At 40.4% G+C, this 25,697-nt stretch overlaps 1 protein-coding gene across 1 annotated transcript; it reads left to right on the forward strand.

Moving 5' to 3' along the window:
• The first annotated feature begins 12 nt into the window (after positions 1 to 12).
• Positions 13 to 22,712, forward strand: LOC124690781. The gene is made up of 42 exons (XM_047224121.1): positions 13 to 84; positions 842 to 1,049; positions 1,209 to 1,274; positions 1,364 to 1,443; positions 1,812 to 1,961; positions 2,699 to 2,762; positions 3,614 to 3,715; positions 3,922 to 4,101; positions 4,197 to 4,315; positions 4,750 to 4,900; positions 4,980 to 5,069; positions 5,169 to 5,270; positions 5,779 to 5,837; positions 5,919 to 6,021; positions 7,218 to 7,406; positions 7,524 to 7,640; positions 7,823 to 8,085; positions 8,169 to 9,700; positions 9,793 to 10,952; positions 11,629 to 11,757; positions 11,831 to 11,983; positions 12,360 to 12,953; positions 13,022 to 13,093; positions 13,592 to 14,056; positions 14,132 to 14,318; positions 14,399 to 14,639; positions 14,750 to 15,124; positions 15,600 to 15,716; positions 16,050 to 16,323; positions 16,406 to 16,519; positions 16,704 to 16,787; positions 18,350 to 18,400; positions 18,482 to 18,655; positions 18,744 to 19,060; positions 19,144 to 19,488; positions 19,580 to 19,661; positions 20,264 to 20,410; positions 20,711 to 20,815; positions 20,896 to 21,006; positions 21,094 to 21,198; positions 21,469 to 21,538; positions 21,611 to 22,712. Coding segments are annotated over exons 1-42 (9,711 nt in total). The 5' UTR covers positions 13 to 82; the 3' UTR covers positions 22,273 to 22,712.
• The last annotated feature ends 2,985 nt before the right edge of the window (positions 22,713 to 25,697 follow it).

Raw genomic sequence — 25,697 nt, forward strand, 5'->3', positions numbered from 1 at the left:
ATCATTATCAGGGGGCTTCATATTTGGTTTGGAATTCAGCAGTCTGTCAATACAAACAGATACGCAGAAGCAAAGCTTTGCCATGTGAGTGCGCCTGATCATTTGTTTTTCTATTTAAACCAAGAAAAAAGCTTCACTTTGCTAGTTAAGTCTAATCTTTTTTGTATACAACTGTTGTGGTACTGAAGATTAGGACAAAGTTTTGCATATAAACTGAGATGTTTTCTTAATAGCAACGAAAATGCTTCGAAGTGACTGAAGTTACTTAAAATGTTAAAAACCATTGGGAGATGGAGCATATTTTGAGAGAGTGATTCTACATAACTAAGTCGACTTATGAGCTACGGGTCTTGAAGGAATCCAAAATTTCACTAGAAATTTAACTTCAGTTTCCTGTGGTGGCCTAAAAGTTTACAGTAACACACTTTAGTATTTTGGCTATATGCATTGGTGTAGCTAAAATAAAAAGGAGACCCATGGGCACTAGCACCCAGGGCATATTCTTATAGAAGAAGCTAAATGAGCCGCAAATCCGCATCAGATGAGATTCGAACCCAGGTTGCGGGGTAGCCACCAACTCGAGCTAATCATCTGACCCTCCGGTCATTCTCATGCATCGGTATAGCTGCTATGCAATATACCGTGAAAATCATCAAGTCATTTCGTTGTAAAAAATGTCGTCTACACTTTTTCCAAATAAAAAACATGTTAATGACTGGCTATCTATGGGCCAATATGCATGTAAATGTTACTGTTTATCTTTATTATTTGTTAGGTTTGTCGATAGCTGGGTATTTCAATCATTGGATGGTGAATGTGTATTTTTTTTCTTGTGCTTTAGGTCATTGATGGCTAGGTCCAGACAAGATGAAGTAAACAAGAAAATAAATATATCGAATGTTGGCATTTACTGTCATCAGTTAGAAGAACAGCATGATCTATATGATGTTGGTGCTCTTACTGAAGCTCATTCTAATTCCAGTCTTGGGTTGGCCCACCCAAGAGATGATTATCTTATAAATCCATTTTGTGTGTCCGTGTCTGTGCTTGTAAGTGCATCTCTTCTTTGCACATATTTTCATCAATGATGGTATTATGAGGCATCTTTATTTGGCGAAAAGGCTGTCAAAAGCTTTCTGGTTACCTTTAAATCCGCCATTTTTTTCACTGAATGCTGAGCAGCTTGTCCTAATGGAATTTCATCACAGGCCAACAACTCTGGAAAGCGTGATGGTGCGCCTCAGTATGACATGACTGCAGAACTAACTGCATTGGTTCGTTCTTTTTCATTATTATTAACACAATGTAGATGTGTTGATCACTTCAGGGTTGATTTATCCTTACATTTTCATTTTCTCTGTAGGTTCTATCAATTGATGAAATCCAGCTTCAGCAAATTTTGAATCTTTGTGATTACTTCACCATCTGTGCTCTGCGGAAAAAGTATGCTGCTCTAATTTACATGACCAAAAACTAGTTTCTGATTACTGACATCTATTATAGGTTCCATTTCCATGTATTTGTTCATACTCCATTGGATTAATTATTTGCTCTTTTTTGTCAAAATCTTATTCTGACCTAAATGTAAACCTTAATGCACAATATTCCTCTTTTCTGCGTTGATGGAATAATGCTGTTGTAAATCTTCTAGCATCATGACCTGTGCTTGAACACTATGAGATCTTTGGTTTCACTGGTTCAGGGATTTGCTAAGTATGAACAAAAGATTACTTGAGCATTTGCTGACAGGATAACGTAATGTAACAATAAAGTCATCGCTACCTTCAATGCTTATTGCCACTATTTCACAGATATGGACGTTACCGTCCGCCTGAGAGCTTTTTATCTAAGAGCCATAAAGGTTGGCAAAAAAGGTGGTGGCAGTATGCCCTGGAATCTATTACAGCAGATGTTCGCAGAAAATTGGAGAAAACTTCTTGGAGGTTCTTGGGACAGCGACTGTGAGTTTCTTATTAACTCTTCTCTGTTCAACTTGATCGGCAAGGTGTGCAAAGAGAAACTGTAGTTGAGTGGGTCCCAATTATTGCTAGACAGAATGATATCCATATATTTGAAACAAGTGTAAGTATGTAGGCTTTCGTAATCGCTTACAGATGGTAGATTTGAAGGTTGCTTGAAATTTGTTTCTGAGGGCAAGTAAGGAACCTGATGAGTTGGCCCTTATCCTTTTTATATCAAGTTTAGGTTTGCCAATGGTAGCAAATTCAGTAAAATATTTCATAACTATATACTCTACGTTGTTGTTTTCATTTTAAACAAGCTTTAGGGAGCTCAGAGCTTCACACCTAAACAATGCATGGAGCCTATCTGCTGACAAATAGTATCAGAAAGTCAGCATTTTCTGTACTGTAGGATACTAGCAATCGCTGACTTAGTTTTTTTGTTCTAACCTAACAACTGCCACTCTTGTTCTTTAATTGAAAAGCAGAATAAGGCTTTGTTACTTAAACACTTCTAGTTTAATGATTTATGACTATGTAGTTATGTTTTTGTACTCTTTTTTGTGTGTTAACATGTTGCATTGACATGTGCAGTTTAACGATCTTAGTTTAAGTGATGTTGACCAATTTTCCATCTTTTGCTCATACAACATTTTTAAATCTATCATTTTCTTGATTAGTGTGTGCATATATTAGTTTCAAATGCTTTATGTATGTCTGTTTGGTATGGTTAACAGGGGAAACCGTCGGAAATATGTCAATCTGTACCGAACGAAATTGGAGCTATTGCAGAAAGGACAGGTGGTGTGATTTTCTCAGTATGGCATGCATTTCCTCATAATTTTTTTAGTGTTTCTGACGCACACATGAACAGATGGTTGTTACCAATAAAAAAAGGAAAGCCAATAGAGCAGGAGGAAGGGGTCTATACTACACTTTGTCATTATGTCAAACAAAATTGGTCATAAGATGTATTTACTGCTTTGTTTTCTATTATCTGTATAGACCGAATGCATATAATACACACCAACATCAGTACTATGTCAGCCGAAATTGGTGATAAAATGCATTTTCTGCATGTTTTGTATTGTGTGTGTGTGATAGGCCAAATGGATATACATACCAACATTAATACTACTCCCTCCGATCCATAATAAGTTTCGAGGTTTTAGTTAAAATTTAAGCTAATTTGAACTAAAACCCTGACACTTGTTATGGATCTGAGGGAGTACTTTCCTTAAGGATCGTGTTAACTATTTGGAAGTACCTATTGCGGAACTGTATGAACATTCTGTATGAAGAACATTATTGTCCTAAATGGACATGTTTTGTTAGTTGGAGCAAACATCTGATTCCAACTTTGTATAAATCATGTGCATGCCGGACTGACGTTGTGTATCATTTTTGTGTAACGAAATCAACTTACGAAGGAAAACGATGATATATCACACAAACATTTTTATTGTACGATGGTGTACCTACCGTTCCCGGTCATATTTGTTTGACTAGATCCCGTTAAATATGTATATATGTCCATCCAGTTGTTTTGGTCACACAGGCTACATAGCACCAGTTAGATAAAATAATAGCGCAGGATGTATGATTATACAATGCTTTCCACGAACTCACTTGTTCAAGCTTGCCATTTTCAGCCTGTAAGTAATGACATTCTACAAAAGCTGGAAATTCTGGACAAAGATTGTGATATAGATGATATAGTTAACTACAGAACAATTGCGGAGCAACAACTACAGGTACTTTGTACTTTTATTTGTAAAATAGTACTTCCTCCGATCCATATTACATGCCTCTAATATGGATGTATCTAGAACTAAGATGTGTCTAGATACATCTATGTTAGTGGCAAGTAATATGGATCAGAGGGAGTAGTAATGATACTATGAATTATTGGAGGAGTTGGAGAGAGGCACCAGTGTAACATCTCAGTGGTTATTGGCAGGAGTTGTCTGCAAAATCTACAAAAGACAACTTTCCTAGTCCAGGAAGTCCTCGAACCGATGAGCAGTTAGCTGGGGCAGGCCGAGGATGGTTAAACTGGCTTTCTCTTGGAATGCTTGGTGCTGGTGGAACAGCTGACACTAGTTCATTTGCTGGCGTTGTTTCAGAAGACATTATTAAGGTTATATTCTAAACTATCGATCCATGACATATTCTTTTAGCATCTGCCAGTTTTAATGTAATGATATTCAGGAACATCTTAGTTTTTCATTTCAGGATATATACGAGGGGACGGAATTTCATCCTGTTTCTTCTGCTGAAAATCAGTTGACAAAAGAAAACTACTACTCTTTGAAATTATCTATTCCTCAGATACTTACTACTGTCACCTTCAAGCAAGTGTCTCCTCCCCTGTCCTCTCTGTGGTGGTTGTTTCATATTTTTGTCTTGCAGTAATTCTGTTATTTGTAATAATAGCTTTACACTCAGTGTGTCATTGCTATGGTGTGCCATAGAAACAATTTAGTAAGTAAAGTTAGTCAAAGATAGTATTTGCTATTTTTAGTAAAATATTTCAGTAATGGCTCTAAACCGAACAGTTTGTACTTATTAGTTATCATTTCCTAAGATATTAAAACATAAGTACCCCCAAAAGCCCACTGTAATTTAGTAAAATATTTCCATTGACTCGTTCTGTTTTAAACAATTACAAACTACTTTTACTATTCTGTTTGTTGCCTGATTTTCGGTTTCTTGTTTACATGGTTTAGATTATGTGAGAGGCTCTTTGTTATCGTGATATTGTCTAACTTATGTGCTGATTTATTAGGAGGTTTGGCATGAAGCTTATTGATGCAATGTTTAGTGGGCTTGGGACTGAATATAAAATATGGGATGATTCAGCAACTATCCTTGCCTGGCTTGATTCACTTGAGATTACTAACCCGGCTAATAAAAGTAAAATCTTGCTGGCTGAAAAGGTACACATTACAGTTTGATTCTCAAGAGTTTTTTTGGCCCTTCTGTGAACTGTATCTTTTAAACCGTAACATATTTTAGTGTAGCACTGTTGATGGTCTGGGAACACCTGTTATCAGTGTTCAACTTGACTTTCCGAAGTCAAATGAAAGCTCAGAAGCTTCAACACGGGTACTTGTATTCTTTACAGAAGATGGGTGAATTCATTGCATAGTATCCCTGTGGTGTTCTTCGTTGCTGATTTCTGTTATTTTGCCTGCCATTTGTTAGGTTGTTGTCCAGGAATTCAATGCCATCTACGAACCAGAATTCTTCTTCAATCTTCTGCACATCTATAAGATTTTTTCATCTTTCCAATTTCAGCACGATAGGGTAAGCATTCATGTTGTACATTTATGCTCCACCGTTTGAGGAAAGATATACTATTTTCTGGGGTCTTGCTTTATTTTGTGAGTTTATTTACAAATCAAATTTATTAAATATGGCTAACTGAAGCAAGAGAAAGATTCAATAGCCAATAAGCTAGTTGGATTATCAAGTGAAACTATTTTTGTGACTACATAGGCTGTATAAATTTTTTTTACTGCAACTATATTCCACCGTCTGTAAAATCTGTGTTTCTCCATTCGTAGAAGTGCTGGGTAAGATCCAGCAATCTTGAATATGATATCCTCTTCCAATTTTCTTCTAAAAATCAGCTTTGATTTTAGGCAAATATGTTATTTTTTATTTATTCTTAGTTGATATGAGCTCTCTTTGTCACCTGTTGTGCCTTTCAAGTACTTGAATATATGTTAACTTTTGCTAGGTTAGAGATTTTTGTCACCTGAAACGAGTTTAAATGCCAAAGTAATATTCTAGCAATTCTACATGCATGCAGGTGCTTTCTTCACTAAATCGTTTTGATAATTTTGGAACAAGACTTCTCTCCAAACTAAAGTATGTTCTCTCCTATTTACTTCGATATTTTTCTTGTTGTGTGCCAGTTGAATATAAGTAATTATTTCAATTTGATTCTAGGTACATGTCTGGGAACCAAAAGAAACATCTTTGGGATTTGAGGATTCACCACTTCGTGTTTAGGCTACCATCACAAGATTGTGGAAGAGAAGAACTTACTATGGTATGTGCTAATGATAAACACCAGTGTTTTACATTTTGGCCATGGAGCATGTTAGTTCCATGGAATTTCTATGATCACAAGGGTCCATGGATCAGGTTTCCAGATCCCCTTTGGGTTGGTTGCTACTTAATTGATTTCCCGGACATAACCAAGATTTACAAAAATCAAATGAATTTTATTTGTTTCATTTGAGAATTAAATTTGACATTGTAGTAATAAACTAATAATTACAATACTAGGCAAATTTGTAGGGTATAACTACTCTCCTATGCTCATAGTGTTTCATAATATAAGGTCTCATGTGCCCTCGATTTTGTTTTGAATATAAAGCACCTATGGAAATGAACGTTGCAGTTAGTACACTCTTTGTATTTTACCTCCTTTTATGTTAGAATTGGGTCAAAAGTGTACTTCTTGAAATGGGTGGAAAAGTTTGCCTTTTTCCGTAAACCTTGATTTGATATTTCAAAATCTCGATTTGAAGTGCTACAGTATTTGTAATACTCCCTCCAATCCATAATAAATGTCGGTCCAAATTTGAATTAAAGCCCCGACGCGTATTATGGATCGGAGGCAGTAATAAACAGAGGACATAATTGTTAACCGAAAGACAGTAACCTTGAAGTGTGGCAGCAGTCAGAGGAAATAGCTGGTCAGGTGGGTGAGATACCAGCGCCTAGTGGTGTGCTTAAACAGGATGTGTAGCAGTTGGTCAAGATAAACATATAAGGATAATGCATTCGTGGTGAATGCAAGCTAACAACAGATATTGATGTGCTTTATCGATAACAAATGAATTTCAGTAGTAATGATCTCAGCATGTAATACTGTGCATAGCATAGCCATAGGTTACTTTCACTTTGTCCATTTCACCGAATTCGGCAGCAGAAACAGTCATGCCATACAACAACAGCCAGTGCAATAGTTGAGATCAAGTCTGAATGGATTTACTTTATGGTCCCCGTTCTACATTACCATCCAATAGATTCTACCTCTGCAGCTAGGCTATATACGATTTCCACTCGATTTTTCCAATCACACAGGAGGTGAATGAAATCATATGTAGGTTTTATATACGATTGGATGGTTCCAGCTCAATAGTATTGAAGGAAAAATGATTCCAGCTGTCCCTCTTTATTTTTGAACTTCTGGTTCGTAGTAGGTAGCTTTGTTGTTGAAACCAGTGCAAATTGCAGGTTTTTGAGGCTGAAGATGTATCCGTGCGATCCAAAGATACAGTTGAGGAGGAATCTCAGGCGCAAGCCAATTGTTTTCTTGATTACATATCAAAGAAAACATCTACTTATTTTTCTGACAGCCTGCTGCCTGGCTTACAGTTGGATGACCTATATAATCATTTTGAGGTTAGCCTCACTGGATTCAAGGTTAGGCTCTGTGCATATTCTGTTTCGCTTTTTCCTTATTCAGCATCCACATGAACCAGTGATGCTTCTATTGTATATATGTATACATATATATGATGTATATATGTATGTTCGCAGGTGAAGGTGTCAATGGCTGGTAGACATGATAAAACCTCCACATTGGTCAAACTGGATGCTTCTATTGTTTTTAGATTGTGCATATTCTTGGATGAACCGATGCTGAAACAATTGGAGGTATTGTTTTTGAAGGATAGACGACTTCTTGTATGGTTTTGATGTTCTGGATCCTATTATATTCACAGGAATGCATACAGAAGATGGTTCGGTGTATAGTGTATACTATGCGCTCATCTATATTTTTCCTCTTTGTATGTAAGTCTCTGTGAACGTACTTTTTGGAACCATTGTTTTGGCAGGTTGCTTCTCTTGTTCCATCTGCCGATATCTATTTTTCTCAGACAATGTACAGCGCTATTATTAATGTGTCTACCTATCTGAAAGAAAGTAACCTAGTTGGAATCAACACTTCTGATGATACCAAGACCGGTGGACCCGAGAAACCTGCCTCAAATATGTCTGCTTCTCTCAAGCTGGACAAATTGAGTGTAATTATTGACCTTGAAGACGATGGCAAGGAATGTTCATTCATCACTGTTGGTGTTGGAGATATTGATATCAGGTTAATCAATGTTCACAATCTTGCAATCTTGATTTGAATATCTTCTGTGATTTTATTGTGTGAATTGGTGTTGTTTTTTGTAGGTATGCTATGTGGGAATTACCAGAACTCTGGGTCATCACCAAGATGGTTGAAATTACGTCCACTGATCTGAAGAACAAATCGAGCTTGGATGTGCTATGTTCATCAGGAAACTCTAGAACTACTACTAACATGACAGGACGTCCTGAAAGTTCTGCTACTGAAGCTTGCTTAAAGTTGCACTACAGAAGTCATAAATATAATGAACAAGTTCATCATGTATACCAGCTGAACTTAAATGATGTTGATCTGCATGTCCATCCTTCTGTAGTCGGCCAGATAAACAAGTTTTTGAGAAGTCTTGATGCACTATCTCCAGCTGGCAATGTTGTTGTGTCCCCAGCATTGGACCACAGTTCCATGAAATCTAAAGCAACCACTTCCAAATTTCCGAAGCTTTCCTTGTCAAATTTCTGTCCAGCTGAGAGCACATCATATGGTGGAGTTTCTGTTGATCACTTCCCTTTTTTACGTGCTGATATCATATCCGATTTTGGATGTTTAGAAACTCAAGGTGTTCAGGCCTTAGATATTGCATCTTCAAAGAGTAAACAGTGTGATGAGAGTTCAGGTTTAAATGGCCACTGTGGATCAGAGCTTGCAAGCAGCATACTGTGTAAAACTGAGCATTCTAACTGTTCATCCATATCCCCAAATGCTACCAATAATGTCAGCGCAACTATTCTGGATCTATCACTTGTTTCAGTTAGAGTGCATTTCCATGAATCATGTGGTATTTTAGCAACACTAACTGTTCCTGAGTCTATAGCAACACTGTCACTGGCAGACACAAACTCATGGGACCTATTGTTGTCTGCTAAAGATATAATGCTTGCTTCATCGTGGACATCACCAAGTATTAATGAGCAACTCTGGAGTACTTATTCACATGGTAATGCTAATGTACTCAACATACATGTTAAAAAAGATTTATCTGCACTCTCAACTGAAGTATGTATTGCAACCCAAAATGTTTGCTGCGTATTGCCATCAAAGTTGCTGGCGATGTTTATTGGATATTTTCTATTGGATGATTGGAATCCTGTGGTGGAACAGCATCACTCTGTGGCAAGTAAAAATAAGTGTTCTGGAGAATTGCATGACAGTATCACCTACAAATTTGAGATATGTGATTGTGTTATACTTTTTCCTGTCGAAAATCAAGAGATTTTTTGTATAAAGCTTGGTGTTCCATATTTTTTCTGTGAGTTCATTGCAACTGGAATCTCAGCAGAATTTGTCAAGCGTATTCCCAAAGAATTCTTCAGTTCAGAGTGTATGCTCTCCAGTAGAGCTGATGTCATCAGCCTATGTTCAAGAAATGCATCCATATCGCTTGTATTCCTGAACGAGCAAAGAAATATTATCCTGAAGTTTGATGAGGACATGCCTACCAGAATCCATTCTCTTGTAGAAAAGCTTGATGCTGGTATATGGATTCAAGTTCCTTGCAAAGAACTATCCTGCTCTGAGCAGCCTTTGTTGCCCACATTCATCATGAGCAAAATATCAAAATGCAACTTAATTGCTGAAGGTATAGATTTGGGTCATACTTCTGCTTTTAAACATTTCTTGAAATGTATTGGTTCTACAATAATAGCATGTACTTTGTCTTCTATTGTACAGATCTGTATTTTATGGATGGGCTGGAGGCAGTTTTTCGTATCACTGATGAGTTAAGTTCAATCGTCAAAGAAAGTAGAATGTACAAAGGCAATGCCCGGCAATTTTTAGAATGTGGAAGTTCCAATGAGGAGAGCGTTGAATCTAATGAGCCTACTAATATCACTATTTTTGCCAAGGATCTGATGATTCTCTTTGGTCACTCAAAAGATAAAGATTTACCATTGGAGAAGGTTGCCACTGCAAACCTTGAGTTTGGTATTTCTGCTGTAATGGTTGGTGAAAACCCCGAGCGTGTTGACATGGATATTGTCTCTTTAGCTCTGCAATCATCTGGTGGTCACACTCTTGTCTCCATAGTTTCTGATGGGCCATCTTCTCCTGTTCTAATTAAGTTTATGAAGCATCTTGCTGGGCGAGACGAGATATTAATTGCTGTACCTCTTTTCGAGACCTGGTTATATTTAGTTGATTGGGATATCATTATCAACCATTTTCATTCCTACATAAGAAAGGAAGATAACAGTCTGGATGCGGGGCATCCAGCAGCTTTGCCTCATTTTTCAGACTCTGCAACGTCATCATTTCTTGCATCAGATTTTAGTTCGCAAGACAACTCTTACTTGGTGGTAACATGTGAAAATATTGCTGTTGTCGTTCATGTACCTATCTGGGAGAAAGAACAAAATCAGACAAACAATTATACAGGGGTTGATGGGAGTTCTGGTTCTAATTCAATGCACTGTACAGATGATACTCAATGCATTGAACCAAGAGGTTGCAAGTTTATCACCTTAACTGTTGAGAGTAAACATTTGGTGGTAATGTTCGGTGAAAGTTGGGCGAAATTCAAATGTGATTTAGATAGAGGAGAAGTAATATTGGAGATGATTCAAGTGGACAAGGGTGCCTCTGTTCCGTTCATGCATATCTCTAAGATTAAAGTTAGTGGTTATATTGATCAATCAAAAATGAAATCACCACACCTTTCCGTTGATCTACAAGCAGAATACATGGATGTTAGTTTTTCGCACCAAATATTTAGTTTCTGGCGCAGTATGGAACTCAGATTTCCTAAATCGTCATCATCGGCTTCTTCGTTTTGTTCTGTGACGTTCAAGGCGGGGTTAAGAAAAGGTTCTCTCCTGCTAAATGATGGAAGGGTATGTTATGCTACACTGCTAGTTGTTGATTTCTTGTGATGAAATTCCACGGTCTAAGGATTAGGTGTCTATCAGATCTACCTAAACCAGCTATTTATTGAATATTTTATTCAGGTTTGTGAGATTGATATCACTGCAAAAAGTTGCAGTCTCAGGTGACCTTGCCATTTTCTTGGTCATCTGGTAGATAAAATGTCAACATAATTTGAATATATTGCCTTCAAGAAAGGAGCATTATGAAATATGAAGTACTAAAGTGAGCTGAATAGTGTTGAAAATGTCAGAATGAAATGTTAGCTGGTACTACCTCCGCTCTAAAATAAGTGTCGCAACTTTTTCTAGATTTGGATGTACCTAGACAAATTTTAGTGTGTAGATACATCCGTATCTATAAAAAGTTGCGACACTTACTTTAGAACGGAGGGAGTACCTTCCAAAGAAGGTTTAGTACCATGACCAGTAATGGATCGTTAGCTCTGTTTGGTCAAACCTTGCAGTTCAATTTGTAAAGCGACTTTATAGTTTTATTTTGTCCTTAACAAAAAGAGAGTTCATTTTGGAATTAATCAAACAAGAAAATTTGGTTTATGTTTGCGTGTGCTTTATATGTACCCAAATACGCTCAAGTCAAGATTTAACATTTGACTCATTCTGATTCTTGACAATGCTTTGACAGTGGAGTAGTCACGGGCCTGTTATAGAAACCTTGGTGAAGAACCTGTTACTGCAATTTAGTCAAATGCGTGATGGAACGGAAGTTTCTGTTTCTGTTGATTTTTTAATAAATTACAACAATATTGACAAGGTAAAGTCATCCTTTGTACTTGTCCAGTATTTCGTTCTTCATGGTAAAGGAATAACAATATATACATGTGCAGGTTATGTGGGAGCCTTTTATAGAGCCCTCAAGCATTCAGTTAAATGTACTTCAAAAATGTGCTGATGATGCACTGGATGTATCTCCCAGTACCGAGGTGTTGCTGAATTCAAGCAAGCAGCTTAATGTAAATATATCAGAACCCTTGATCGAGGTACATGATCCTGGCATATTATACTTTCCAAACATGTCAAGAGGCAATTTGTTTTGTTTATCAATATTATATGTTTTTGATTAAATGGTGATTCAGGAACTAGGACAGTAGGTTCTGCAGATATATTGTAGCTATATATCTGTTCTCAAGGAACATTGACACATTCTCCGTCCAAAAATAAGTGACTCAACTTTTTCTAGATACGGATGTATTTAGATGCACAACCATATCTAGAAAAAGTTGAGTCACTTATTTTTGGACGGAGGGAGTACTTAGCTTAGTTTCTTAAAAATCAACTCAGTAATGTGGTATCTGCATGTGTTCTAAATCCTGATTCTCAGATATGTTGCTCTGATCTCATGATTTGCATCTGCAGGCTATCCTCAGACTTAGTGAGATGATTACAGATTCTCTTAATCCAAGTAGTGGTGGGGGTCTTCGAGAAGATCCTGGAATCCTGAGATTAAGCCGTGATGTGCACACACGAAGATATGCGCCATATATTCTCTCAAATGACACATCATTGCCATTTAGTTTCAAGGTGTATCGTGGTGCTGTTAATTCAGATGACATTGATAGTTTCTCTGTAGTAGATGAAAATTCTGTGCCAGCAGGATATTCTGTCCCAATTTATGTTGAAGAAACTCTAGATGAATTCTTCTTCCAGCACAGGGAAGCACGATCTTCTGAACACCTCATTGAGAAATGGATGAGTGCAGTCTCACACTATATGATTTCCATTGAGTTTGACGGAACTTCCGGGTCCTCTAAGCCAATTTCGATTGACCTTGTGGGCATTTACTTCTTTGAAGTAAACTTCTCTTCGAGTAAGAAGCCAGTTATTTGTGAAGAAAGCTTGGAAGCATTTGGATCCAATAGAAAGGGTAGTCATCATGATGGATTAATTGTGCCTGTCGTACTTGATGTTTCCTTACAGAATTATAGCAAACTCGTACGCGTTTACTCGACGGTAATAACCTTTTAAATGATCAGTTACATCATTAGCTGCATGCACGGGCTTATGGTCTCTTTTTATAGGTCATACTAAACAATGCAACATCAATGCCCCTTGAGTTGCGGTTTGATATACCATTTGGTGTTTCTTCAAAGGTATATCCATATACACCCTAATTCTCTTTGCAACTGTTTCAAAAAATATTGATAAAGGTAAATGGATGTTGGCCTCATTGTGCCGTTAGATTGTTCAGTCGTGTTCTAGATTAGAGAAAAACATGAAAAAACTGGTTTGAAACTTGGCAAACAGCAGGTGGTTGGTAACTCCTGTTCGAACTTTAATGTCACGTTGATGCAAAATATTAATTTATGTGAAATAAAAGTAGACCAGGTGCCAAAGAACAATTCAACGGTAGCTTGCCTGCTACCAGCAGCTTTTAACTCTGGTTGTATTCTTGCACAATGTGCAGAGTATGCTGCAGGGTGGATGCCCTGCTTAAATCTGTGCAATTTTTCGCTTCTAAACGTGTTATTGTATACTTCATTGTCTACCTAATATCAACCTCTTGGCCACTCACAGTCGTGAACTCTTGATTACATTGATGAGCCACGAGGAACCAAACATGAGATTTCTCAAGAAACCTTGTTCTGCAGGTAATCGGGCCGATTCTTCCAAACAAAGAGATTCCCCTGCCGGTTCATTTGTCTGAGGCTGGTCAGATTAGGTGGCATCCTGTCGGCAGAACTTATTTGTGGAGTGAAACTCACTCCTTATCAAGTTTACTTTCACGTGAAAGCAGGGTCGGGTTTATGAAATCGTCTGTGTGCTATCCTTCTCACCCTAGTAACGATCCATTTCGCTGCTGTGTATCTGTTGAAGAGTACACTGTCCCTTCATCTAGTAGTTCCCAGAGAGGTCAGTACTGCACTGACCATTTGAATGCACAACCAAATCTCGGAAATCCTGCTTCAAAGGCTTCTAAACAGACATCGACAAGGATACATTTTATCCGGCAAGTCAGACTTAGTACGCCTCTTCTCATAAAGAATTATCTCCCTGTGTGCATATCTTTGACAATAGATAATGGTGGGGTTGCGCATCAGGTTTCACTTAAGGAGGCAAGTTTCTGACACCATGCAGATATATCATCTAACTCTAATTTTTCTCTAATTTGCTACTCAATCTATTTCCAGGTCGGCACTGCCTCTATTTATTTTGTTGACCCCTCCAACGATCTTGGAATCACATTTCATATTCAAGATTACAGGTCCTTGGCCATAAAGTTTCCCCGTGTGGAATCATTTTCTACTGGAACCACATCAAATGGCTTACAATTTTCCTCAACAGAGACGATTGCATTCTACTCAAATGCCTCAAAATGTATGTAGTTCGGTCTTTCTCTCTACTCTGAATAATTTGATAGTGAATACCTAAAACTTTGGTAGTTGTTTCTTCTGCAGGTCCTTTCAATGTTACACTGGAGAAAGCAACAGATGCTCGTTCTGGTGCAAGAGAGCTGTACCTTTCTGTGCCATTTCTGTTGTACAATTGCACAGATCTCTTGCTTACAGTCACAGAAAGCAGCTATGAGAGGAGCGGGTCCACCCTTGTTATCCCTTGTAATTTTGAGTTAGATGGGCACACTCGACATGTGCTTGGAAAAAATGGCCTTTCTCTTGTTTCAGAAGACCCATCCATGCAGTCAGTGGCTCTCTGCCCCTTAAAGCATCCATATGCTTGTGTTAAAATCTTAACTTTGTTTTTTTTTGGTTCTTATATCTGTAGTAACTTGTGTGTGTTTCTTATACCAGAGGCTTTGCAAATAAAATCCCAAAGTTGGATTTTATTGATGGACGCAGCTCTCATTCCAACAGAAGAGCTATAAATAGCAGCGAGCATGTGCAGAAAGAATGTGACAAAGATGCTAAAGCTTATATGTTTGCTCCTGCTGGACATACACCTGCAACTGAACTCTTGGTTAAGCTGAATGCATCTGTACCTAATAGTGGAACTGAAGCAAATCGACGAGATTGGTCGAGTCCATTTCTCATTGTCCCTGCCAGTGGTTCAACAAGTCTCACTATTCCACAATCATCTACTTCTAGTGCCTTTTTAGTTGCTGTAACTTCTGTACCTGTTTCAACAGAACTCTTTGGGAGAACAAAGGCTGTCGCTTTCCAGCCAAGGTAATTGGAAGATACCATTTCATCACCTGTTTGTTATGGCAATAACATTGTTTTTCAGTACCCATAATTACCTATTTGTTTTCAGCGCTCGTGATTATTTGTCAAGTTATAGTAAGTTTTGGGGCCAGGTCCACTCACTGGAAAGAAAAGCAAAGCACATAAAAAATGGAAACTATTGTAGCTTACCATAATTATTTAGTTTTCCCATAACAAATGAAACTTAGCACACAGAGCTGTGCAGTAGCATTTTGTGGTTCATTCTTTTTAATATGGTTAACTGTGATCGTCATTATAGTTCTGGAATGCTATAATTTCAGGCGTATGTCTCTTTTATCTTATTGCATTGTAACTTAGCCCTGTAGCCAACCAAAACTATTATTCAGTTTCTTTCATTTTTTCCTGCCATGTAACTCTTTTCGTTCTATGGTGGCCTGGCTAATGAGTTACTCCATCATCTGTTTCCCCTGTTTTGCAGGTATGTGATTTGTAATGCCTGCACCAATGATCTGTTCTATAAACAAAAGGGAACAAGATTTTCTAAGCATTTAAGTTCTGGGCAACACTCTTTTCTTCACTGGGCTGATACAGCCAGGTGAGTTACTATCCTTTGTTTCTGGAGCTTAGCCATGAATTTTTGTTCTCAATTAGCTTTGCTTAGTTTGCTTTTATGAAATGGTAAAACGATAAATATGGAGGAGCTTATGGTTCATGAATATATATATATTTAGAAATTTGGATTCAGATGGTGGATGGCTCATTTTTCCAGTGGTTCATTCATTTCACAGCCCCTGTTAAGACTGATGGGACTTGCATTACAAACTACTGATTTCAGCTGTCAATCTTATCAGAATGTTATGGTTATCTGTTTTCTCTATACATCCTTTTCCAGTCTTTACTGTTTGTGCTGATAAAACTCTGTTTGCAGAGAGTTGCTTGTCTCGATTCGATTTGATGGGCCGGGATGGCAATGGTCTGGTAGTTTTTTCCCTGACCACCTGGGAGATGCTCAAGTGAAAATGAGGAATAGTGCCTCAGGTGTGTCAAACATGGTTCGAGTGGAAGTACAAAATGCTGATATAGACATACACAACAACAAAATTGCTGGAAGAAATAACAGCACCACCGGTACAATACTGATTCTGCTGTCTGATGACAAGACTGGTTTCGTACCTTACAGGATTGACAACTTTTCTCTCGAGGTAAATAGTTCTTGCTCTGTAGCTTTCTTGAAACTGTATGGCTCTCAAGTTTATATGATTTCTTTTTTTTTTTTTAATCCAGAAATTGCGGATATATCAGCAGAGATGTGAATCTATTGAAACAATCGTATATCCTTACACGTCTTGTCAATATGCCTGGGATGAACCTTGCTATCCTCATCGTCTTACTGTTGAGGTAGTTTATTGAGCTTATAATTTACTCCCTCCGTTCGGAATAAATCGACATGCCTGCTGCACATGGAATAGCTTATGTATGTACAGATGTTGTGTCGATTAAACATGAACAGAGGGAGTATTTTTTTCAGTTTATTGTGTTAAACAAGTATACTAAATGGTTTCTCTTCCGTACAATCGTACAGGTTCCTGGGGAACGGAGTTTGGGTACATATAATCTGGATGTTCTCAGTGATGATGTTCATGTGTCCCTACCTTCCACGCCTGAGGTAATTTAATGTCTTCAACTTGGACTAGCATGTCGTGGCTACTGCACTGAATGCATCAAGTGCCAACTCGCCATTTTTCTTGTTAACAAGCTAATATTGACTGGAATTTCAGAAGAACTACTTAATCATGAGTCAATTTTTAATGCAAGCTCTAGGCGTCGGCCAGTCGACCAAGTGTATCCAATCAGCTAGCTCGACAACCAATCAGCCATGCAATCAAATGCCATTCAACGCTTGGCCTTTCCTCACCCACCATTCTCTGTCCTCTTCCACGTCTCACCTCCCTGTGGAAAAAACTTATCCCTTTTCTCTCTGGCCACCTCCCTCCCTGCTATGAGCTGGCCTCACCTCATATGACACAATATTGCAGCTAGAGATCAAGAGGACGAAGAAACTAACAAGGAATCAGAGGAAGAAGACACCAAAGAGGGGAGAGTACTGTAACAAAATCGAACTTCCGTTGCAACAGAACTTTTTTATATGAAGTAAAATTCAAAAATTTATGTAGCAATTATTGATCAAATGCAGAATTATGGATACATGTATGGAAAAATAATATTTTCCCAATCAAAGATGAACTTATGCAAAAACCTTATATGACTAATGCAACATAACAGCCAAGTCTTTTCTCTGTTACACAGCACCACCTATTTGTGCCAATCTAAATCGTTTCTCTTTTTGCAACGACCAAGAGTATAATAGCAACAAAAATATCAGTTGCTACATTCCCCCCTCTTCCCTACCAGATGCGGTGGTGAGTAAAAGCTTCATCTCATTTGTCAGCATGGAAGTTGGGGAGTGTGGGCACACCCCAAGTGAAATCTCCCCAAGCTAAGAGTAAGAGGTCCCACTTGGACACGTGCATGAGGTCGCCATCAGCCTATTTTGGTGCAAACGGGAGGGCCCCTCGTGCTCGACGGCAGCAACTACCCAAAGGCCAGAGCCTTCTCCGATCTGTCGGAGAGAGAGAGAGAGAGAGAGAGAGAGAGATGAAGAGGGAGAGACAGAGGGAGGGAGGGAGGGGGGGGGGGGGAGGGACCTGCATTGAACGATAGATGGATGGAGGGGTGCTTCACAGGATAAGGAAGTGCTATGCCATGTGCTTGACCGTAAGAGTTGGACTCGATCAACACCTTCAGAAGCATTTGAAGTGTGCGCCAGATCAGCCGGCCAAGGACATTTACCTTTGTTTAGGCACCTTTTGTGCTTTCAAATTTTTTGTGTGGAGAAGATATGTTGCATTGGGAATTGTTTTACCAGATTAAGCATAGTTATGTTTATAATGATCAGGGAAAATCGCTACTTAATCACATCTAAGAAAGGGCCAAGTCGGAATTTTTTGCTTGGTTTTTATGTACTCCCTGCGTCCCATATTTACATCTAGATACATCTGAAAATCTGCGACAGCTAATATGGTACAGCTATACATCTAGATACATCTGAAAATCTGCGACAGCTAATATGGGACGGAGGGAGTATCCCAATCTTAGTCTATCTGCTTAAAGATTGTTGATATTTTCCAGTTGCTTTCTGACCTTCTGTTTCAAAAATATTTTTGACAGAAAGCCGAAAGAAAATTCGGCATCTCGGTGCATGCAGAGGGAGCAATAAAGGTTATTTCAAAGCCCACTAAGTATCAAGATTTGGACAATGCACTTTCTTGTTCGTTTTTAATTTGCAATAATAAACTGCAGGTGCTCAGTATTATTGATTCGAACTGTCACAATATGGACACAAAAGAAACAGGTTTTCTTGGATCAAGGGAACCAAAAGATGATCAGAAACAGGAGATTGAGTTGAACCTCACTGAAGTTATCAGAATACACTTACCATTCATGGGGATATCCTTGATAAGCTCTTCTCCTCAGGTGAACAGAGTGCTACGATTGATGCTGAATCCCACCAAGTAATTTTCAGCACAGCATTTATTTTACTATACTTCTTTTTCTTTGACAGGAATTGTTGTTTGCTTCTGCCAAGGATACGAGAATTGTTGCCATGCAGAGCTTAGATCAGCAGCGATTCACAGTTGATATTCAAAGTATGCAAATTGATAATCAGTTCTCTGACAGCCCATACCCTGTCACGCTGTCATTTGATGGAAGTCATAAGGGGAAGTCTGTTAATTTTCTGAAGGGTATAGACACCAAGTTGAAATCCCAAAATGAGAGTAAAAATTCTTCTAATACCCTAGAACCCGTGCTGCAGTTTGCTGCAGTTAAATGGAGAACTAGAGATGCATCATTTGTTTCGTACCAACGTATAAACATAAGGTATTATTTACCCTACCGGTGTATGTTATTTCAGATGTTCATATCTGAACTTGTGGTAACTTTCTTCATTTGGTGGGTTGCAGTGTAGCACCTTTCTGCCTAGAACTTGAAGAACGACTTGTCCTGAGCATGATTGACTTTTTTAGATCCGTTTCCTCTAGAGTACATTTTGGTCAGTTGGATAAAAGTGTAGACTCCAATATTTTATATGGTGGTGCTGATATTTTTGGTGAATACGAGAAAATTTCAAAGAACTTATCAGACAAGCCTCAAAGCTCCTACACGGTGGACGCTTATCAAGACAGTGGACTGCTGCCTTCTGTTATCCCGATTGGTGCACCATGGCAACAGATACACCTATTAGCCAGGAAACAGAAGAAAGTATATATTGAATTGTTTGAGTTGACTCCTGTCAAGTTAACGTTCAGGTTATCTCTTCTCCGTGTTTATGTTTTCTGAATACCTACCACTGCAGAAAAAACATTATCAGTTTACCAGTGATTGTGTCTTTTGATGCAGTTTTACTAGCACTCCATGGCTCAGTAGGAATGAAGGTGGTTCAGCCTCCAGCACAAGCTTCAATAACAGTACTGCTATTCAGGTGAAAAGTACTCCATCCCTTGTAGGGAGATATTTGCATAAGAATTTGACCGTGCCTTTTAGAGGATAGTTAGTTGCTCATAGATATCTACTGGCCCTATAAATGTTACTACTTCCTTAAAAAATGTCTTTGAAAACCCTTCTTTATAAGAGTGGTATTCACATCAGAGCAGTGGCTGTGCTTTTATTATCTACATAAATTATTTCTTCCTTTTTTGTGAGGAAACTACACAAGTTTATTTTATACGGTGATAGTATTAATCCTTCAACAAAAGCTGGACCCATTGAGTTCTCTTTTCTCTCGGAGAGTGCGCTGCTGATTGTTACAGATAGTCTGTCACCTGTGGCTCTGCCTTAAATGGATATTTTATGCGAACTTCAAATCCCCAAATATGCTGGAGTTCCAAAACAATAAATTTGCTTGGCCTGAAGCTCTAATCTATTGTAGGAAATTTGGACTACTAATGTCCATGTGCAAATAGTTACCTGGTAGCACATCTGCACATGTATTGTTCACAGCACTTGGTCTGTATGTATGCTCTGTGAAGTTATTTACAAGTGTATTTCCTTGTATGTTATCTTAATTATGCATTTGGGTTGCAGAGAGGCCTTATGGCCCTCATTGATGTCGAAGGAGTACCAGTTCATCTAGGAGAAATAATGGTAGAAAATCTTATGGCAAGTTGGCAATCAATTCAGGATATTCTTGTGAGGCACTATAGCAGGCAGTTGCTTCATGAACTCTATAAGGTAAATGGGCACACCATTCAAGCTATCGTTTGTTCTAGTCAAGTATGATTTTTTGCATCTCAGTATGCTGTCCAAAATAACCTTACTAAGCTTATTGACAATGTTGGAACCAAAAACATGGATGTCTGTTATCTCTATCAGATCTTCTGCAGTGCCTGAGTGGCTGCAACCATGTGTTTGTGCCAACATTTTGTCCATTTCATTCTCTTTTCCTGTTAAGGACTACCTTGGTTCATATTTTCTGGATTTCAATAGTTCATAGTTACTACATGAATTTGTGGTAATATACTGTAAGTGCAGGTTTTTGGCTCTGCTGGTGTTATAGGTAATCCTATGGGTTTTGCCCGGAATGTTGGATTTGGTTTAAAGGACTTCATGTCTGCCTCAAGGAAAGGGAAATTGCAGGTTTGTAAATGCAGGTCTTAGAAGGAATTAGCAATTCTCTAATCCTTTTTCTTAAAGATCTATAATTTGCTCTTTGACAGAGTCCTGTTGACCTATTAAACGGTATTGCACAAGGTTCAAAAAATCTTATTGGAAATACAGTTTATGCAGTCAGTAGTGCCACTTCTCACTTTAGTAAAACTGCCTATAAGGTATTCTGCTGAGCTCCAGTTTGATACTTGGAAGTTACGCTCTCCAGAATTCTCAGTCTCACAGCTCACGTAAATTTCATTATGTAGGGCCTTGTTGCATTTACATATGATGAGCAAGCCGCTTCCAAATTGGATGAACGGGAAAGACAGCTAGGTTTGCATGGGGAAGGCGTACTGAATGGGTTTCTTGAGGTGAAATCCATCTCTCTTGATCAAGTATTACTGTTTTACCCTTTATAGCCAAAGCATGTTGACCTGTAATTACTAAATCGCAGATGACCTCCTTTTCATTGGAGCCTGACGAGTTGTTCTTGATACATAGTTTTGATAGTTCAACACGATTATTAACTGCAACCGTTCACTGACATACTCCTGCGCGTTCAGTTTTCACTGTCCCATAGAATCTTATTGGACTTATCTCTAAACTGCATACATTGTTTGCATCTCAATCTTGTTCTGCAGGGTCTGACTGGGCTTCTCCAATCACCAATCAGAGGTGCTGAGAAACATGGTCTTCCTGGGGTTATATCAGGTAATGCCATTTTGATAGGCCTTTGTAAACAGCTGTTATTGTTTGTGACATTGACCTGTATCTGTTCTGCAGGTATAGCGATGGGAACAGCTGGGCTTGTGGCTAGGCCTATGGCCAGTATTCTTGAAGCCACAGGCAGAACTGCACAGAGCATAAGAAACCGAAGCAATCCTCATGAATCCAACCGCTTGCGTGTCCGTTTCTCTAGGCCTGTTGCCAGAGATCGTCCTTTGTTCCCATACTCCTGGGAAGAAGCAATTGGAGTATCTCTGCTTCTCCAAGCTGATGGTGGCAGGCTGAAGGATGAGACATTTGTCATGTGCAAGACAGTCCGAGAGCCTGGAAAGTTCCTCGTGCTTACTGAGAAACTGCTCCTGTTAGTCTCGAGCCGGTACTTGGTGGATCTAGGGTCAACCCAGTTTGCCGGTGTTCCTCCTGACCCACAGTGGGTGATTGAAACTGAGATGAACCTCAAATCTATTGTTCATCTGGACAGAGCTCAGGAGGTAGTTAACATTGTTGGGAGCAACGGAGAAACATCTCCAAGGGACAAAAGAGGCAGATCAAGAGACATTCCCAGGAGCTCCGCCTTCATTCCACTATTTCATTTCAGTGTCGAGCTGCCAAACATCGAAGACGCAGAGGGCACGTTGCAGTTCTTAACGGCACTTATCGAAAAGGGGAAGGCAAGGAGATGGGATAAGAACATCCTTCACCGGAGCAACATTAGCTGAGATGTGTTTCTAGGTCTTGATCCTTAGTACAGTTGTTGTCAGAGGGAGCAATCAGCATACACCTCAGACCAAGATCACTGCACAGCATCACGTGAACGTGGATGACCCTTGGAACAGCTCAACTTGTGGCTGCTGCATCATACGATACAAGACGTTTGACGAAGGCACGTTAAGCACAAATGATCGTCATCTGTAAGCATCAGTTGTTAATATCATTAGTAAATCAGGATAGATTCTGACATACAAGGAGGGACTGGAGTAGCTGGCGTAGTTTTGTGGTATAACGGTGGAAACCCAACAATCCCAACATTTCTCCTGGATGGTCCACCACGGAACAGGTAGGATTGAGGTTTTGGTTTTTTTGGTAGACCAGATGTACAAATGTAGGTTTAGAGAATTTTGTCCACAGCTTTGTAAATGAAAGTGGCACTCAAATTTTTCTTGAATGAATTCAAGTCAATATATGGTCCCATCCAACCATTGTCAGGACCTTTTAGCTATTTAATTGACTCGGATCTACCAAAATGTTGATACAAGTTATTGATTTACAAGATTACTATCTTAAAAATTGAATTAAAATAAAGTTGAATGGGCAAAATTGTCCTCACATGCCTTCGCATGATTATGTATGACTATGCAAAATGTAGCTCAACACTCCGTTCATATGGCCATACTCAGAATATATGATTAAGAGAACTGGGCTCGTAGCATGGCCCTTACTAATAAATTGCAACTTACCAACTTCATGTTGGGGTCATAAAATTGTATACGCCGCATAAGAGCATCTCCAGCCGCGTCCCCCAAACCGTGCCGGATCGAGCGTTTGGGGGACGTGTTTCGTTCGTGCCGCGTTTGGGGGACGTCGCTCCCCAGCCGCGTCCCCCAAACGCCGCCCCCAAACATTTAAAATAATTTTTTTGGCATTTTTATTTCAATTTCCACAAACTAATACATAATTTGGAACGTGTAAACCAAAACACAGTTTGGAACATGGTTTTCCACAAACTAATACATAGTTTGAACCATGGTGGACACAAATATAAAATATTGCAAAGAAACTAAACCTAACTAGGCCGTGCATCGAAGGTTTCGTGTGTTCGCTGCTAAGAAAGAACACTCGAGGGCACACCCGAGTCACCTAAACTCGGAAAATCCAGCGGGAGGATGGTGCCCTTGTTGGTTCTACCGATGAGGCGAACGAGCGAGAAACCTCCGTGCACGTATTCGCTGCGAAGAAACAACACTCATTCGGTCGTCCTCCTCGTCGGTCGCTGTCGTCGTCCCCGTCGACGTGGTAGTCCCGGAGGCGGCGCCTCTCGTCGAAGACCTTGACTTTCATGTCCCTGTTGCCGAAGTAGGAGAACACGAGGATGAAGCCGGCTTGGAGGCTGTGGTGGCGCGCGAACTTCTCCCGGCCGATGTTGAGGTACATCTTGCCGCGCGCGTCGTAGATCGCCTTGACGATCCACCGGCGATAGCCGCACGAATGCTCCCGCAGATGCATCGTGCGCGGGCGTACGCCGCCGACGTACTCGGCGAAGGAGTCCGGCAGCCTCCGGATGCCGCGCGGGTCGCCCTTGAGGACGTGGACGAACTCGAACGGGACGTCCGGCTCCACGTCCATCTCCGACGATGATGAAGGCGGCGGCGTGGAAGGCGACGGCGAGCGTTCGGCTATGCCGCGGCCACGACCACGACCACGACCACGGCCGCGGCCGCGAGGTCCGCCTCTACCGACATAGCGTCGAGTCTTGTTGAGAGATGGTGGCGGCTAGGGTTTGGGAGAGAGGCGCTAGGGTTTGTGTGTGAGAGGGACGATGAGAGGCGCCCCTTTTATAGGCCGGAGGGAGGCGGAGGAGCGGTGGCGCTCATTAACGCCGGCACGCGAGCTAGGCGCGACGGGACGCGTCGCCGCGCCCTCTCGCGGGAACCGCACCGTCGGCTGCGCGCCAATAACTTCCGTCGCGAGGTAGGCGACGGTTAGGTTTAAATTAATTGTGCCGGCCGACGGGTCGGCCCCGCCACTCCCCGCCTCGCTTTTCGTTGTGTCCGGCGTCCCCGGTGCGTCCCCTGTGGGACGGGGACGGGCTCGGGGCGCCGGACACCGAATGGGGGCGCGCCGGACAAAAAAGGGCTTTGGGTGACGCGGCTGGAACACTTTTTTTGTCCGGCGCGCCCCAAATCCCTTTGGGGGACGGTTTGGGGGACGCGACTGGAGATGCTCTAAGACTTCTCTATAGTCAGTGTGTAAATATCAACCAAGTACTACCCCCAGCCCACACCCTTTTGCATATTTTCTTTTATTTTTGCGTCAAAAAAACTTATAGCACGTCTGATTTGCCCCCTTGATGGAAGGGAGTTTACTCTCAGGTTTGGTGTGTGGAACCGCCAGCTGCAGGCGACGCGGCGCTTGTTCTGCTATCGGGTCCATCTGGAGGTGGTGGGCGTGCCGTCAGTGGATTGGAATCTGGATACGGCCAAGACCATCCCTGGGTCCTCTGGTTGGGTGGAGAGGCTGGACTCGAGACGGCCAACTGCACCGGCATGGGAGGCTTCTGTATTACTGCATGGACGGACGATGTGGCTTCACTCCCTAGATCCAAGCTGCTTTGGTTGGCGGAGTCGTTGCTCTTCGGAGATGATGATGATGATGCGGCGCTGTTGCACTACGAGGCGACGGTTCAAGTGGTGAAGATGGAGGATACCTCTGCTCGCCCGCCTCCTAGTGGCGCTCCTAGTCGCGCCCCCAGCGGTGGTTGCATCGAAGACGACGATTTCGGCGATGATCTGGGCGATGGCCGCCCTTCACCATCAGCAGCACCTCGCACGCCCCCGTGCGGCGCCCGACGCTGGCAACCGCGATCCGCCACGTTGGTGGGCGCCACCACTGTGGTGTTGTCATGGCCCAGCTCCCAGGCTAAAGGGGGCGGATGGTGGCTTAGAGCAAGTTTAATAGTAGTATAGCTAGCTGCTGACTATAAGAAGTTTTATGTTATTTATAGTTAATTTAGAGCTAACATATATAATTGTGGGAATGGTGTTTTGGCACATGGGAGCATATGCTCCCTTTATTTTGAAATGCATGTTACATATATTTTGAAATTTTAAAAAATTGAAATGAAAAATTCGAACGTACATCTTCACGTGCTACGCGCTCACAAAGTTGTTTCATAAAAATCCGACTTGTCGTGTGACGTGTGTAAAAAAGACAAAATTCAATGCTGAAAATAAGGCTTTTCAGGAGATAAATTTTCTCTTTTTACACAGACCACAAAACATATTGGTTCCTCGCGAAACTTGACGAACGTACGTATATTGTGGAGATGTACATGTGGAATTTTTTGTCAAAATTTTTCGACATTTCGAAATATAACTTTTTGATAGAGGGAGCATATGCACATGGGAGCCGAATTGAGTTTCCGTAG

The sequence above is a fragment of the Lolium rigidum genome, chromosome 1 (assembly GCF_022539505.1).
Source record: "Lolium rigidum isolate FL_2022 chromosome 1, APGP_CSIRO_Lrig_0.1, whole genome shotgun sequence".
In the NCBI taxonomy this organism is placed as follows: domain Eukaryota; kingdom Viridiplantae; phylum Streptophyta; class Magnoliopsida; order Poales; family Poaceae; genus Lolium; species Lolium rigidum.